Source organism: Coregonus clupeaformis, chromosome 17 (genome assembly GCF_020615455.1).
Source record: "Coregonus clupeaformis isolate EN_2021a chromosome 17, ASM2061545v1, whole genome shotgun sequence".
In the NCBI taxonomy this organism is placed as follows: domain Eukaryota; kingdom Metazoa; phylum Chordata; class Actinopteri; order Salmoniformes; family Salmonidae; genus Coregonus; species Coregonus clupeaformis.
The window spans coordinates 14934413-14951736 of NC_059208.1; the positions used below are offsets into that span (position 1 = coordinate 14934413).

The 17324-nt window shown below is 45.7% G+C and overlaps 1 protein-coding gene across 1 annotated transcript in view; it reads right to left on the reverse strand.

Moving 5' to 3' along the window:
• LOC121585310 (vacuolar protein sorting-associated protein 13B-like) overlaps positions 1 to 17324 on the reverse strand; it is a 719687-nt gene that overhangs the window by 622224 nt on the left and 80139 nt on the right. The window contains exons 5-7 of the mRNA XM_045226113.1: positions 13003 to 13170; positions 11613 to 11794; positions 6283 to 6454 (exon numbers count right to left, since the gene is read on the reverse strand). Of these exons, the coding sequence (XP_045082048.1) occupies positions 6283 to 6454; positions 11613 to 11794; positions 13003 to 13170 (522 nt within the window). The remainder of the gene's footprint in view (positions 1 to 6282; positions 6455 to 11612; positions 11795 to 13002; positions 13171 to 17324) is intronic.

The window sequence follows — 17324 nt, forward strand, 5'->3', positions numbered from 1 at the left end:
GCAATTTCATCAGATAATAAATTATTTGTGTATATTTTTGCTTTAGGACATTTATTCAATATTTTTATAAAATGTATTATTTCAGCTGGAAAGTTAAAAACTTCCAAAGTTTTGAATAGAAAAGGCCATTCAAGACGTCGAAAACCTTTTGGCATTAACAGCTATTATTGATAAATCTATAATTTGGTTTTTTTGCATATTGTATTAAACTGAAACATGTTCTTGTTTGTGTCTATTTTTTATAAACCCTGTTTGATATGTATCAGGTCTGGTAAGATACTTTTGCTATTCTATTGCTTATAAGCTTTATTATTATTTTATTGTCACAATTTATTAAACTTATGGGTCTATAATCAGCAGGGGATGCTCCAGATTTTCCTGGTTTTAACATAACAGAAATAACTGTTTGATATATGGAGCTAGAAAGTATTGAATTGAGTGACGTGTGTTGTCATTTGTGTAAATAGGTGGACTACTTTGTCAAAATGTTGAACAGAATTCTATGGGAAAGCCATCCATTCCTGGTGCTTTTCTCCTAATGTTTTAACAGTATCTAATAATTTATGTATTCTTGGGTGATCTCTGTTTTTAGGGATTCTTTTTTGTCTGCTGATAATTCCTTCAGAGTTGTTGAGTCTAAGAAGGCTTTACGATCCGTCCAACTGTTGTTTCATTACGATTTATATACATTTTTAAATAAACTTTAAATTGTCATTAATCGCGTTGTTGTTTCTAATTACTGTTTTGTATCTTTACCTTTTACAATTACAACTGCTTTAGCATGTATTTGTTTTGTGAGAGCTGAAAAATATTTACCAGGTTTACTTGCCATTAAGTAGTATGCTTTATTTGAGTTTAACATGTAGTTGTTGGCTCTCTTCAAGAGTAAAAGATCATATTCGTGCTTAAGTTCAAACATTTTATTTTCTTCTTTACCTTGTACGATTTTTTATGGGCTTTTTCTAAGATACGCTACATGACCAAAAGTATGTGGACACCTGCTCGTCAAACATCTCATTCCAAAATCATGGGCATTAATATGGAGTTGGTCCCCCCTTTGTCTGCTATAACAGCCTCCACTCTTCTGGGAAGGCTTTCCACTAGATGTTGGAACATTACAGCGGGTACTTGCTTCCATTCAGCCACAAGAGCATTAGTGAGGTCGGGCACTGATGTTGGGAGATTAGGCCTGGCTCGCAGTCGGCGTTCCAATTCATCCCAAAGGTGGTTCAATGGGGTTGAGGTCAGGGCTCTGTGCAGGCCAGTCAAGTTCTTCCACACCGATCTCAACAAACCATTTTTGTATGGACGTCGCTTTGTGCACAGGGGCATTGTCATGCTAAAACAGGAAAGGGCCTTCCCCAAACTGTTGCCACAAAGTTGGAAGCACAGAATCATCTAGAATGTCATTGTATGCTGTAGCGTTAAGATTTCCCTTCACTGGAACTAAGGGGCCTAGCCTGAACCATGAAAAAAAGCCCCAGACCATTATTCCTCCTCCACCAAACTTTACAGTTGGCACTATGCATTGGGCAGGTAGCGTTCTCCTGGCATCCGCAAAATCCAGATTCGTCCGTCGGACTGCCAGAAGGTGAAGCGTGATTCATCACTCCATAGAACGCGTTTCCACTGCTCCAGAGTCCAATGGCGGAGAGCTTTACACCACTCCAGCCGACGCTTGGCATTGCACATGGTGATCTTAGGCTTGTGTGCGGCTGCTCGGCCATGGAAACCTATTTCACAAAGCTCCTGACGAACAGTGTTTGTGCTGATGTTGCTTCCAGAGGCAGTTTGGAACTCGGTAGTGAGTGTTGCAACCGAGGACATACTTTTATATATCTAGTGTAGTGATTTTTTTTTTTTACATTTTAATTTCGAAATCAGATTTCACTTTAGCGCAGTATGAGATTATCATTCCCCTAATGTACGCCTTAAAGGCATCCCAAATGATATCGGCGTCAGCTTTTCTCTGTTTCGGGTCTAGAAGATGCGCACCGTTTATTCTCCATGTGTATTTTCTATTGATGTAATTAAACATGATACCGGAGGATGTCAGGGGAAAGGGTTTATTCTTATTTATCAGGATGGCTGCACCTCTGCTGTTATTACAGTAGGTGGCAGCATAGGCCACTCCAACCCAGCTCCTTCTTAGATCTCTCTCTCTCTCTCTCTCTCTCTCTCTCTCTCTCTCTCTCTCTCTCTCTCTCTCTCTCTCTCTCTCTCTCTCTCTCTCTCTCTCTCTCTCTCTCTCTCTCTCTCTCTCTCTCTCTCTCTCTCTCTCTCTCTCTCTCTCTCTCTCTCTCTCTCTCTCTCTCTCTCTCTCTCTCTCTCTCTCTCTCTCTCTCTCTCTCTCTCTCTCTCTCTCTCTCTCTCTCTCTCTCTCTCTCTCTCTCTCTCTCTCTCTCTCTCTCTCTCTCTCTCTCTCTCTCTCTCTCCCTCTCCCTCTCTCCCTCCCTCTCCCTCTCCCCTCTCCCCTCCCCTCCCCCTCCCCTCCCTCTCCCTCTCCCTCTCCCCTCCCTCCCCTCCCCCTCCCTCCCTCTCCCTCCCCCTCCCTCCCCCCCCTCCCTCCCTCCCTCCCCTCCTCCCTCCCTCCTCCCTCCCTCCTCCCTCCCTCCCTCTCCCTCTCCCTCTCTCCCTCTTCCTCTTCCTAACTCTTCTCATATTTCTCTAAACCTTTATATTTCTTTTTTTGCAGACTTCAATTCATTTCATACAGAGAGGAGGGAAAACACTGGTTAATGGTGAGTGATTGAATGTTTTGGTGAATGACACACAGGCAACTTAATGTGTTCCACGTATTATACATAACATTAATAAAGCATTGGTTGGATTCCACCTAAAACTCACACTGATTCACACACAGTCACACTAACACACTAAGAAACTCTTTCCAGTTCATTAGTTAGAAAAAGAAAACACCTTCAAATGGATGAATTAATATTCCCTTTGAAAATGTTCTTAAGAGAACCACAGGCAATTAAAAGTCACGGCCTATTAATGTGTCCTGAGTGGGAACACACTGAATCCATTACACTCTCTCTCTCTCTGTCTGTCTCTCTCTCACACATCATCAAACACACACACACAGTCAAACACACACACAGGCAAACCCACACACACAGGCAAACCCACACACACAGTCAAACACACACACACACAGTCAAACACACACACACACAGTCAAACCCACACACACAGTCAAACACACACACACACAGTCAAACACACACACACACAGTCAAACACACACACACACACACAGTCAAACACACACACACACACACACAGTCAAACACACACACACACACAGTCAAACACACACACACACAGTCAAACACACACACAGGTTCTGTTCCAACATTGCAGTTACTGGAACAGGCCACAGTCAACGGGAGATAGACTAGACCCATTACACACACACACACACACACACACACACACACACACAGGGAAACACACACACACACACAGCAACACACACACACACAGGGAAAAACACACACAAACAGGGAAACACACACAAGGAACCAGACAGAGTGCTGAAGCCCAGCAGGCCACTAAAACTAAACGCAGCCAAAAGCACCCTATGGGGAACATGTGAGATGTTTAAGTGATGTCAACTATGTATGATGGTGGGATCGTATTGCACAGAGCATATTCAAATCCTTCTTTCATATGTCAGTAAAAGCACAGAGGGCCTTAATAAAGACTATGTATAGTGGCCTCTGTGGCGACTGTCCAACAGCAGAATGATGCTCCAAACAACTAACAGCAATATTAGCACACAACTGGATCATCTCTCCAAAACATGTTTAACCATCTTCAACCATCTCCGTCTAGAACTCTTCCTTCAAAACAATTCAGATTTATCCTCCAGTTATTCAGTGAAACACACTAACAGTCCCTTTGCCTGTCACTGAACAACACACACACACGGTGAAACACACACACACACGGTGAAACACACACACACACACACACACACGGTGAAACACACACACGGTGAAACACACACACACACGTTGAAACACACACACACACACACGTTGAAACACACACACACACACACGGTGAAACACACACACACACACACACACACGGTGAAACACACACACACACACACACGGTGAAACACACACACACACACACGGTGAAACACACACACACGGTGAAACACACACACACACGGTGAAACACACACACACGGTGAAACACACACACACGGTGAAACACACACACACACACGTTGAAACACACACACCAGAACAAGTCTGCTTCCCTCCCGTTTCTCTCCATCTCCTCCAGCGTAACAAGATGTGGAGTGCTCAGTTTCCAAGCAGCGGTCCCCTCTTGTATATTTTTGTGATAGGATACTAATTCATTCTCAGGGTCCCACATAGCAGTAGCATGACACCAATGCTTACATCTGGCATCGGACAGAGAAGGGAGCCCGTGCCAACTAACACTAAAGTTCCAGCAAGAGAGAGAGAGAGAGAGAGAGAGAGAGAGAGAGAGCGAGAGAGCGAGAGAGCGAGAGAGCGAGAGAGAGAGAGAGAGAGAGAGAGAGAGAGAGAGAGAGAGAGAGAGAGAGCGAGAGCGAGAGCGAGATATGGGGAAAGGAGGGAAGGAGGGAGACAGAGAGAGAGAGAGAGAGAGAGAGAGAGAGAGAAAGAGAGCAAGAGAGAGAGAGAGAGAGAAAAAGAGAGAGAGAGAGAAAAAGAGAGAGAGAGCGAGCGAGAGCAAGAGAGAGAGAGAGAGAGAGCAAGAGAGCGAGCGAGAGCAAGAGAGAGAGAGAGAGAGCGAGAGAGAGAGAGAGAGAGAGAGAGAGAGAGAGCAAGAGAGAGCAAGAGAGAGAGAGAGAAAGAGAGAGCGAGAGAGCGACAAGAGAGAGAGAGAGAGAGAGAGAGAGAGAGAGAGAGCGAGAGGGAGAGGGAGAGAGAGAGAGAGAGAGAGAGAGAGAGAGCGAGAGAGACCACAGGTGTGAATGATCTGAGACAAGGCAAGAAGGGCCTTCTATGCCATCAAAAGGAACATAAAATGTGACAATACTTGAATCAGTTTTGGAACCCATTGCCCTTTATGGTTGTGAGGTCTGGGGTCCGCTCACCAACCAAGAATTCACAAAATGGGACAAATTGAGACTGCATGCAGAATAGTGACGGAGCCTCACCTGGTAATAGTGATGGAGCCTCACCTGGTAATAGTGACGGAGCCTCACCTGGTAATAGTGACGGAGCCTCACTTGGTAATAGTGACGGAGCCTCACCTGGTAATAGTGACGGAGCCTCACCTGGTAATAGTCACAGAGCCTCGCCTGGTAATAGTGACGGAGCCTCGCCTGGTAATAGTCACAGAGCCTCACCTGGTAATAGTCACAGAGCCTCGCCTTGTAATAGTCACAGAGCCTCGCCTGGTAATAGTGACGGAGCCTCGCCTGGTAGTGACGGAGCCTCACCTGGTAATAGTGACGGAGCCTCACCTGGTAATAGTGACGGAGCTTCACCTGGTAATAGTGACGGAGCTTCACCTGGTAATAGTGACGGAGCCTCACCTGGTAATAGTCACAGATCCTCACCTGGTAATAGTGACGGAGCCTCACCTGGTAATAGTCACAGAGCCTCGCCTGGTAATAGTGACGGAGCCTCGCCTGGTAATAGTGACGGAGCCTTGCTTGGTAATAGTGACGGAGCCTCACCTGGTAATAGTGACGGAGCTTCACCTGGTAATAGTGACGGAGCTTCACCTGGTAATAGTGACGGAGCCTCACCTGGTAATAGTGACGGAGCCTCACCTGGTAATAGTGACGGAGCCTCACCTGGTAATAGTCACAGAGCCTCGCCTGGTAATAGTCACAGAGCCTCGCCTGGTAATAGTGACGGAGCCTCACCTGGTAATAGTGACGGAGCTTCACCTGGTAATAGTGACGGAGCCTCACCTGGTAATAGTCACAGATCCTCGCCTGGTAATAGTGACTGAGCCTCGCCTGGTAATAGTGACGGAGCCTCACCTGGTAATAGTCACAGAGCCTCGCCTGGTAATAGTGACGGAGCCTCGCCTGGTAATAGTGACGGAGCCTCGCCTGGTAATAGTGACGGAGCCTCGCCTGGTAATAGTGACGGAGCCTCGCCTGGTAATAGTGACGGAGCCTCACCTGGTAATAGTGACGGAGCTTCACCTGGTAATAGTGACGGAGCTTCACCTGGTAATAGTGATGGAGCTTCACCTGGCATGGCCTCCACTCCTCCCTCTCCCCCCTGTAGTAGAGTCTAATCCCAGACTAACCTGGTGTAGTGACGATGGCCTCTCTATGGCCGCTCCCCTCCTCCCCCTCTCCATCCTTCCCTCCTCCTATCTCTCCGTAGTAGAGGGTGAGGACCAGCTCCATGATCCTGATGAACATGGGCAGCTGCTGGTCTGTGATGGACAGCTTCAGGGACTCTACCATCGTCTGGATCTGACAGGAGGAAGATGAGGAAACACAGAGGAAACAGTTAATAAAGAGAGACGTCTAGACCAGTGCTCTCCAACCCTGTTCCTGGAGAGATACCCTCCTGTAGGGTTAACTCCAACCCTGTTCCTGGAGAGCCACCCTCCTGGAGGTTTTAACTCCAACCCTGTTCCTGGAGAGCCACCCTCCTGTAGGTTTTAACTCCAACCCTGTTCCTGGAGAGCCACCCTCCTGGAGGTTTTAACTCCAACCCTGTTCCTGGAGAGCCACCCTCCTGTAGGTTTTAACTCCAACCCTGTTCCTGGAGAGCCACCCTCCTGGAGGTTTTAACTCCAACCCTGTTCCTGGAGAGCCACCCTCCTGTAGGTTTTAACTCCAACCCTGTTCCTGGAGAGCCACCCTCCTGTAGGTTTTAACTCCAACCCTGTTCCTGGAGAGCCACCCTCCTGGAGGTTTTAACTCCAACCCTGTTCCTGGAGAGCCACCCTCCTGTAGGTTTTAACTCCAACCCTGTTCCTGGAGAGCCACCCTCCTGGAGGTTAACTCCAACCCTGTTCCTGGAGAGCCACCCTCCTGTAGGTTAACTCCAAACCTGTTCCTGGAGAGCCTCCCTCCTGTAGGTTAACTCCAACCCTGTTCCTGGAGAGCCACCCTCATGTAGGTTAACTCCAACCCTGTTCCTGGAGAGCCACCCTCCTGGAGGTTAACTCCAACCCTGTTCCTGGAGAGCCACCCTCCTGTAGGTTAACTCCAACCCTGTTCCTGGAGAGCCTCCCTCCTGTAGGTTAACTCCAACCCTGTTCCTTGAGAGCCACCCTCCTGTAGGTTAACTCCAACCCTGTTCCTGGAGAGCCACCCTCCTGTAGGTTAACTCCAACCCTGTTCCTGGAGAGCCTCCCTCCTGTAGGTTAACTCCAACCCTGTTCCTGGAGAGCCACCCTCCTGTAGGTTAACTCCAACCCTGTTCCTGGAGAGCCTCCCTCCTGTAGGTTAACTCCAACCCTGTTCCTGGAGAGCCACCCTCCTGTAGGTTAACTCCAACCCTGTTCCTGGACACTGTCTGTGTTGTGGCATCTTTATTCCATGTCCAAAATGACAGACCGGAAGTTATTTATTCCATGTCCAAAATGACAGATCGGAAGTTATTTATTCCATGTCCAAAATGACAGACAATAAGTTTTTATTCCATGTCCAAAATGACAGACAGGAAGTTCTTTATTCCATGTTCAAAATGACAGACAGGAAGTTCTTTATTCCATGTCCAAAATGACAGACAGGAAATTATTTATTCCTTGTCCAAAATGACGGACAATAAGTTCTTTATTCCATGTCCAAAATGACAGACAATAAGTTATTTATTCCATGTCCAGAAGGGCTTTATAATAAGTATGATGAGACTTGAACAATGTTGAGAACAAGAGGTCCATGTTGACCACCATTGTCTGGATAAACTAACATACCACAAGTCACTGTGTTATAACCCAGTCTATTTAGCTAACTGGACCTATATGCCTTTTGGAACTAGCTGGGCCAAGCATACTGATATTCTACATATTGTAACAAATATGAACACTGGCTGGGCCAAGCATACTGATATTCTACATATTGGAACAACCATGAACACTGGCTGGGCCAAGCATGCTGATATTCTACATATTGGAACAACCATGAACACTGGCTGGGCCAAGCATACTGATATTCTACATATTGGAACAACCATGAACACTGGCTGGGCCAAGCATGCTGATATTCTACATATTGGAACAACCATGAACACTGGCTGGGCCAAGCATACTGATATTCTACATATTGGAACAACCATGAACACTGGCTGGGCCAAGCATACTGATATTCTACATATTGAAACAACCATGAACACTGGCTGGGCCAAGCATACTGATATTCTACATATTGGAACAACCATGAACACTGGCTGGGCCAAGCATACTGATATTCTACATATTGAAACAACCATGAAATGCACAAACATACACTACCGTTCCAAAGTTTGGGGTCACTTAGTTTGAATAGGAAATATAGCAAAATGCAAAAGGAAAATATAATTGTGTCCTTCAAACTTTGCTTTCGTCAAAGAATCCTCCATTTGCAGCAATTACAGCCTTGCAGACCTTTAGTATTCTAGTTGTCAATTTGTTGAGGTAATCTGAAGAGATTTCACCCCATGCTTCCTGAAGCACCTCCCACAAGTTGGATTGGCTTGATGGGCACTTCTTACGTACCATACGGTCAAGCTGCTCCCACAACAGCTCAATAGGGTTGAGATCCGGTGACTGTGCTGGCCACTCCATTATAGACAGAATACCAGCTGACTGCTTCTTCCCTAAATAGTTATTCCATAGTTTGGAGCTGTGCTTTTGGTCATTGTCCTGTTGTAGGAGGAAATTGGCTCCAATCAAGCGCCGTCCACAGGGTATGGCATGGCGTTGCAAAATGGAGTGATAGCCTTCCTTCTTCAAGATCCTTTTTACCCTGTAAAAATCTCCCACTTTACCACCACCAAAGCACCCCCAGACCATCACATTGCCTCCACCATGCTTGACAGATGGCATCAAGCACTCCTCCAGCATCTATTCATTTGGTCTGCGTCTCACAAATGTTCTTCTTTGTGATCCGAACACCACAAACTTAAATTTGTCTGTCCATAACACTTTTTTCCAATCGTCCTCTGTCCAGTGTCTTCACTGTTGACGTTGAGACTGTGTTTTGCGGGTACTATTTAATGAAGCTGCCAGATGAGGACCTGTGAGGCGTCTGTTTCTCAAACTAGACACTCTAATGTATTTGTCCTCTTGCTCAGTTGTGCACCGGGGCCTCCCACTCCTCTTTCTATTCTGGTTAGAGCCAGTTTGCGCTGTTCTGTGAAGGGAGTAGTACACAGCGTTGTAAGAGATCTTCAGTTTCTTGGCAATTTCTCGCATGGAATAGCCTTCATTTCTCAGAACAAGAATAGACTGACGAGTTTCAGAAGAAAGTTATTTGTTTCTGGACATTTTGATTCAGTAATCGAACCCACAATTGCTGATGCTCCAGATACTCAACTAGTCTCAAGAAGGCCAGTTTTACTGCTTCTTCAATCAGCACAACAGTTTTCAGCTGTGCTAACATAATTGCAAAAGGGTTTTCTAACAACGTGCCATTGGAACACAGGACTGATGGTTGCTGATAATGGGCCTCTGTACCTACAGTTGAAGTCGGAAGTTTACATACACCTTAGCCAAATACATTTAAACTAATTTTTTCACAATTCCTGACATTTAATCCTAGTAAAAATTCCCTGTCTTAGGTCAGTTAGGATCACCACTTTATTTTAAGAATGTGAAATGTCAGAATAATAGTAGAGAGAATGATTTATTTCAGCTTTTATTTCTTTCATCACATTCGCTGTGGGATAGAAGTTTACATACACTCAATTAGTATTTGGTAGCATTGCCTTTAAATTGTTTATCTTGAGTCAAACGTTTCGGGTAGCCTTCCACAAGCTTCCCACAATTCCTCCTGACAGAGCTGGTGTAACTGAGTCAGGTTTGTAGGCCTCCTTTCTCGCACACGCTTTTTCAGTTCTGCCCACAAATTTTCTATAGGATTGAGGTCAGGGCTTTGTGATGGCCACTCCAATACCTTGACTTTGTTGTCCTTAAGCCATTTTACACCTTGCAAGCCACCCCCTTTTTCCTCCAAACATAACGATGTTCATTATGGCCAAACAGTTATATTTTTGTTTCATCAGACCAGAGGACATTTCTCCAAAAAGTACGATCTTTGTCCCCATGTGCAGTTGCAAACCGTAGTCTGGCTTTTTTATGGCGGTTTTGGAGCAGTGGCTTCTTCCTTGCTGAGCGGCCTTTCAGGTTATGTCGATATAGGATTCGTTTTACTGTGGATATAGATACTTTTGTACCTGTTTCCTCCAGCATCTTCACAAGGTCCTTTGCTGTTGTTCTGGGATTGATTTGCACTTCTCACACCAAGGTACGTTCATCTCTAGGAGACAGAAAGCGTCTCCTTCCTGAGCGGTATGACGGCTGCGTGGTCCCATGGTGTTTATACTTGCGTACTATTGTTTTACAGATGAATGTTTTACCTTCAGGCGTTTGAAAATTGCTCTCAAGGATGAACCAGACTTGTGGAGGTCTTGGCTGATTTCTTTTGATTTTCCCATTACGTCAAGCAAAGTTTGAAGGTAGGCCTTGAAATACATCCACAGGTACACCTCCAATTGACTCAAAGGATGTCAATTAGCCTATCAGAAGGTTCTAAAGCCATGCCATCATTTTCTGGAATTTTCCAAGCTGTTTAAAGGCACAGTCAACTTAGTGTATGTAAACTTCTGACCCACTGGAATTGTGATACAGTGAATTATAAGTGAAATATTCTGTCAGTAAACAATTGTTGGAAAATTTACTTGTGTCATGCACAAAGTAGATGTCCTAACCGACTTGCCAAAACTATAGTTTGTTAACAAGAAATTTGTGGAGTGTTTGAAAAACAAGTTTTAATGACTCCAACCTAAGTGTATGTAAACTTCCGACTTCAACTGTATGTAGATATTCCATTAAAAATCTGCCGTTTCCAGCTACAATAGCCATTTACAACATTAACAATATCTACACTGTATTTCTGATCAATTTTATGTTATTTTAATGGACAAAAAAAATGATTTTCTTTAGAAAACAAGGACATTTCTAAGTGACCCCAAACTTTTGAACGGTAGTGTAAAGTGGGGCGGCGCACAATTTTGTACGGTAGTGTAAAGTGGGGCGGCGCACAATTGGCCCAGCGTCGTCCAGGGTAGGGGAGGGAATGGCCGGCAGGGATGTAGCTCAGTTGGTAGAGCATGGCGTTTGCAACGCCAGGGTTGTGGGTTCGATTCCCACGGGGGGCCAGTATGAAAAATAAAAAAAGAATATATGCACTCACTAACTGTAAGTCGCTCTGGATAAGAGCGTCTGCTAAATGACAAAAATGTAAAATGTAAACCCCCAGAGCAGTAAAAGCCCAACAAAACCCTGTTATGTTCCTGTTTTATCTGTGGCTGTAACTTCTGGTGCTAGTGGAAGGATGTCAACTAGCAGCAGGCCTCTGGACAGAGAACCCTGGACTGTACATCAAGTCAAAAACCAAAAGAGATATTTAGGCCTCTCACTTTGATGACGGCAGGTATCTTGGAATTGATGTTATCGTAGGTGAAGTGTAGTCGTGTCCTGAAGGAACACTTGTAGAGGAGAGGGTCCTGGTAGAAATCTATTTTTCCACTGGCGTTCCTCTTATCCAGACACACCGTACAGTCACTGAAGTTTATCACCTTACGCAGCACCAGATCAGGAGCTGGGGGGGACAAGAGACTTAGTAAAAATCTAATCAAAATCTAATCAAATGTTATTGGTCACACACACATATTTAGCAGATGTTATTGCGGGTTTAGTGAAGTGCTCCAAGAGTGCTCCAAGAGTGCAGTAACATCTAACAATACACACACATCGGAAAGTAAAATAATGGAATTAAGAAATATAGAAATATTAGGACGAGCAATGTCGGAGTCCGGAGTATAAATATACTGTAGAGAGAGAGAGAGAGAGAGAGAGAGAGAGAGAGAGAGAGAGAGAGAGCAAGAGAGAGCGAGAGAGCAAGAGAGAGAGAAAGAGAAAGAGAGAGAGAGAGAGAGAGCCAGAGAGAGAGAGACAGAGAGAAAGAGAGAGAGAGAGAGAGAGAGAGAGAGAGAGCAAGAGAGAGCAAGAGAGAGAGAGCCAGAGAGAGAGAGACAGAGAGAAAGAAACAGCGAGAGAGAAACAGAGAGAGAGAAAGAGAGAGTGAGACAGAGAGCGAGAAACAGAGAGCGAGCGAGAAACAGAGAGAGAGAGAGAGACAGAGAGAGAGAGAGAGAGGGAGATGTCCAGGCCCTGGCAGTAAATTCCCATTATCTCTGAGTCCACTTCAAACAGCCAGAGAGAGAAGACATTCTGCAGAGACACTTGTCTCTTAAGTACCAGAGCATTTAGAAGTGGAAGAAGTGTTCTCACTAAGGGTGTGGTGTTAATGGCTTAACGGACAATGATGTTTCTTAATTACAGTTAACAGTCCACTTTGTCTGGTTGAGAATAACACTTCAAAAGGTCCAATAACAACAAGCTGTGTATTGTTCGTTCTAAAGCCCGGACCTTGTAATGTAAACAACCCCAGACACACCTGCTTCCCTGTCCCGACCCACACGTCATGGAAACCACTGGTTTAGGTACCCACAGCTCACCTGTGTTCTACCAACTGGGCTGCGTCCCAAATGGGCCCCTATATAGTGCACTACTAGAGCCCTGGTCACAAGGTGTGTGTGTTGTTTTTACATTTTAGTCATTTTAGCAGACGCTCTTATTCAGAGCGACTTACAGGAGCAATTAGGGTTAAGTGCCTTGCTCAAGGGCACATCGACAGATTTTTCACCTAGTCGGCTCGGGGATTAGAACCAGCGACCTTTCGGTTACTGGCACAACGCTCTTAACCACTAAGCTACCTGCCGCCGTGTCGTAGTGCAGACAGCTCACCTGTGATGTCCATGAAGGCTCGGTCCCAGAATTCATGGACCGTGTAACACTCAGCAGAGGTGATGTTGACAGACAGGACGATGTCATCCTCTACATACTTCAGGATCAGGTTGTTGACCACGATGTTGACGTTGTTCACCACCCGACGGATCAGACTCTGGACGTAGCCTGGAGGGGAGAGACGCACACACACACACAGGCAGAACAAGCATGAACACACACAAACAACATTAATTCAGTGTTAATACCCAGTGAAACAGAGACTAGTGTAATTCAGAGATTCCTTAAAGCAGCATTCCCTGAGAGCTAACCCTAACCCCTCCTCACAGACACTAACCCTAACCTCTCCACTCCTCACAGACACTAACCCTAACCTCTCCACTCCTCACAGACACTAACCCTAACCTCTCCACTCCTCAGACTCTAACCCTAACCTCTCCCCTCCTCAGACTCTAACCCTAACCTCTCCCCTCCTCAGACTCTAACCCTAACCTCTCCACTCCTCACAGACACTAACCCTAACCTCTCCACTCCTCAGACTCTAACCCTAACCTCTCCCCTCCTCAGACACTAACCCTAACCTCTCCACTCCTCACAGACACTAACCCTAACCTCTCCCCTCCTCAGACTCTAACCCTAACCTCTCCACTCCTCAGACTCTAACCCTAACCTCTCCACTCCTCAGACTCTAACCCTAACCTCTCCACTCCTCAGACTCTAACCCTAACCTCTCCCCTCCTCAGACTCTAACCCTAACCTCTCCCCTCCTCAGACACTAACCCTAACCTCTCCACTCCTCACAGACACTAACCCTAACCTCTCCACTCCTCACAGACACTAACCCTAACCTCTCCACTCCTCACAGACACTAACCCTAACCTCTCCACTCCTCACAGACACTAACCCTAACCTCTCCACTCCTCACAGACACTAACCCTAACCTCTCCACTCCTCACAGACTCTAACCCTAACCTCTCCACTCCTCACAGACACTAACCCTAACCTCTCCACTCCTCAGACTCTAACCCTAACCTCTCCACTCCTCAGACTCTAACCCTAACCTCTCCACTCCTCACAGACTCTAACCCTAACCTCTCCACTCCTCACATACTCTAACCCTAACCTCTCCACTCCTCACAGACTCTAACCCTAACCTCTCCACTCCTCACAGACACTAACCCTAACCTCTCCACTCCTCACAGACACTAACCCTAACCTCTCCACTTCTCACAGACTCTAACCCTAACCTCTCCCCTCCTCAGACTCTAACCCTAACCTCTCCCCTCCTCAGACTCTAACCCTAACCTCTCCCCTCCTCAGACTCTAACCCTAACCTCTCCACTCCTCACAGACACTAACCCTAACCTCTCCACTCCTCACAGACACTAACCCTAACCTCTCCACTCCTCACAGACTCTAATCCTAATCTCCCCCCTCCTCAGACTCTAACCCTAAACTCTTCGCTCTGCATGGGCTCATAAATAAGCGCAGGGCCTGACATGTTATTTCCCGCCACGGTGTATCCCTTGGACATGAGCAGTTAAATTAGCTAAATATCCAGAAGAAAACATTGTTGCTCCAGTCCACTACCAGAGCAGAGCCACAAATCTTCAGTGAATTTATGGAGCTCGGTAGAGCTCTCGTCTTCCCTGTGATGTGGAGTCCAGTTCAACCAAAACTATGTACAGCAGCAGGCTGTCTATACGCCTCCTACAAATTACCACCACTCTGGATACTACATGCTCTCTTAAACATACGTACACTAGCTCCCTCCTCTCCCTGCTCCCTCCTCTCCCTGCTCCCTCCTCTCCCTGCCTACTCCTTACTCCCCCGATCCCTCCTCTCCCCTCCTCTCCCTCCTCCCTCCTCTCCCTGCTCCCTCCTCCCTCTGCCTACTCCTTACTCCCCCGATCCCTCCTCTCCCTCCTCTCCCCTACTCTCCCTCCTCTCTCTGCCTACTCCTTACTCCCGCGATCCCTCCTCTACCTCCTCTCCCCTACTCTTCCTCCTCCCTCCTCTCCCTCCACTCCCTCCTCCATCTACTCTCCCTCCTCCTTCATTCATACTCCCTACTTGTACACTTAACATTTCACATTATATTTCCACTGTCTCCAGTTATTACTGTTACAGCGAGTTAGAAATGCTGCCTGGACTAGGAATGCAAAGAAGAACAAAAGCTCATACTGCCAAAAACGTAAGTGTTATAAATGGGGTGTTCAGGTGGTCAGATTCATGATTATTGAATTGGAGAATACCACAAAATGCATTTCAATATGCTGTCAATGAGAGAGAGAGAGAGCGAGAGAGAGCGAGAGAGAGCGAGAGAGAGCGAGAGAGAGCGAGAGAGAGCGAGAGAGAGCGAGAGAGAGCGAGAGAGAGAGAGCGAGAGAGAGAGAGAGAGAGAGAAGTTCTCCATGTGTGGTGTCAGTGGTTCTGGGGGAGCTATCCTGCAGCGTTACCAGTACTCTACTAACAGCTCACCATGTAAACAGCAGAAGCTGCAGAGGAACAACATACATGGTGAGCTCATTACTCAACAAAGTAAGAAAGAAGTTAAAATATTACAGGCAGGGGAGTTGACCATCAAATATGAAAATATACAGCAATAAATTGTCTTAACCACATTATTCATTCCTGGCCAGTACTGTTAAACAGTCACTCTGAGTCAAACATATAAACCTTTAATGCTTTTTCCTCATTCTCCAAGCTAAATGTTAGTCTTCCTGTATCTAGCATGTCTCTGTGAGGCTGCGACACAGCTGATCCTTAACAAGGCTTAATACAGGACTCCTTGGAGAAAACAGAGACCATGAATAGGGAGACTGTTCTGCTATTTTCACACTACCAAAATACACATGTACAAAGTTATGTGTGCGTACACTTCCTTTACGTGTTGCGCCGTGCGTGTGTGTGTGTGGGTGTGTGTGTGTGTGTGCGTGTGTGTGTGCGTGTGTGTGTGTGTGTGTGTGTGTGTGTGTGTGTGTGTGTGTACTGGACGTGTTTAACTAGGGGTTAGGGAAAATAGGATTTTGAATGGGACTGAATTGTGTGTCCCCACTACGTCAGTTATACAAGACTGTGTGTATGTATGTGTGTGTGTGACTATATAGTGTGGTGGTGGGGTCAGTCAGAAGGCTCCTGTCACACCTGCAGACTGAGCTCTGAGTTGGGCAGTAAAACAGCTCTGTGCCTCCTGCTATTCCCACTCTGGATCTAATTTACCCGTTTCACCGCCGACCGAGGCCCGCTCCCCGCCCGGCCCAGAGCCCTACACCACCCCCTTCTACCCCTCTACCCCTCTACCCCGCTCTGTGAGCCATCGTGCCGCTCGGAACTTCTGTAAACAATTGACACAGCCAGCACCTGTGCCTCAGACCACAGGGAAGAAGCCCACTTAAAACTGTTCAACCATAAAATGACTGGAAAAACCAACCTTTACATGAGCTCAGCAACTCAGCCCCAAGTCAAGCAGACTCCTCAGTGGAATACAGGAAAGAAACACAACACTATTCACCTCCATGTTCAGGCAGCAGTCTGCTCTCTGTGCTGTGCGTGTGCGTGTGGGTGCGTTATAGAGGACCAGACCCGTTCTGGTCCTCTATATGGAAAGTATTAGCAGACAGACTAGGTTTGAATTTTACAAATGTTCCATCCCGAGAATAAATCCCTTTTCTTCCGGGTAACTCGGTATTTCCCGCCAAAACCGGAAGTGTAATTCAAAAGCATATAAAGCATGTGCTGTAAATATGCCTATGTCTCGATTTGATTAGAGATTTGATCGAAAATTCAAGCCTGATGCTACCTGAGCCTGATGAGCAATATATTAAAGACATTTAATAAACCCTACATTAAAAGACATTTAATAATCCCTAACATTAATGAAATGTAATAAACCCTACATTAAATACATTTTATAAACCATACATTAAATACATTTTATGAACCCTACATTAAAGACATTTAATAAACCCTACATTAAAGACATTTTATAAACCCTACATTAAAGACATTTTATGAGCCCTACATTAACGACATTTTATAAACCCTACATTAAAGACATTTTATGAGCCCTACATTAAAGACATTTTATAAACCCTACATTAAAGACATTTTATAAACCCTACATTAAATACATTTTATGAGCCCTACATTACAAAGTAATATAATAATACAGGACGCACGATTATGCACGACAGAAAAACATAAAAGCCCCTAGATGTAGCTAGCTATATGCTCTCTTGGGTAAATAAATGAAACTAGCTCCAGTAGGCTAATCTTTTTGAGTGTGAACTGTATTACTGTACTGTATTGTATTATACTGT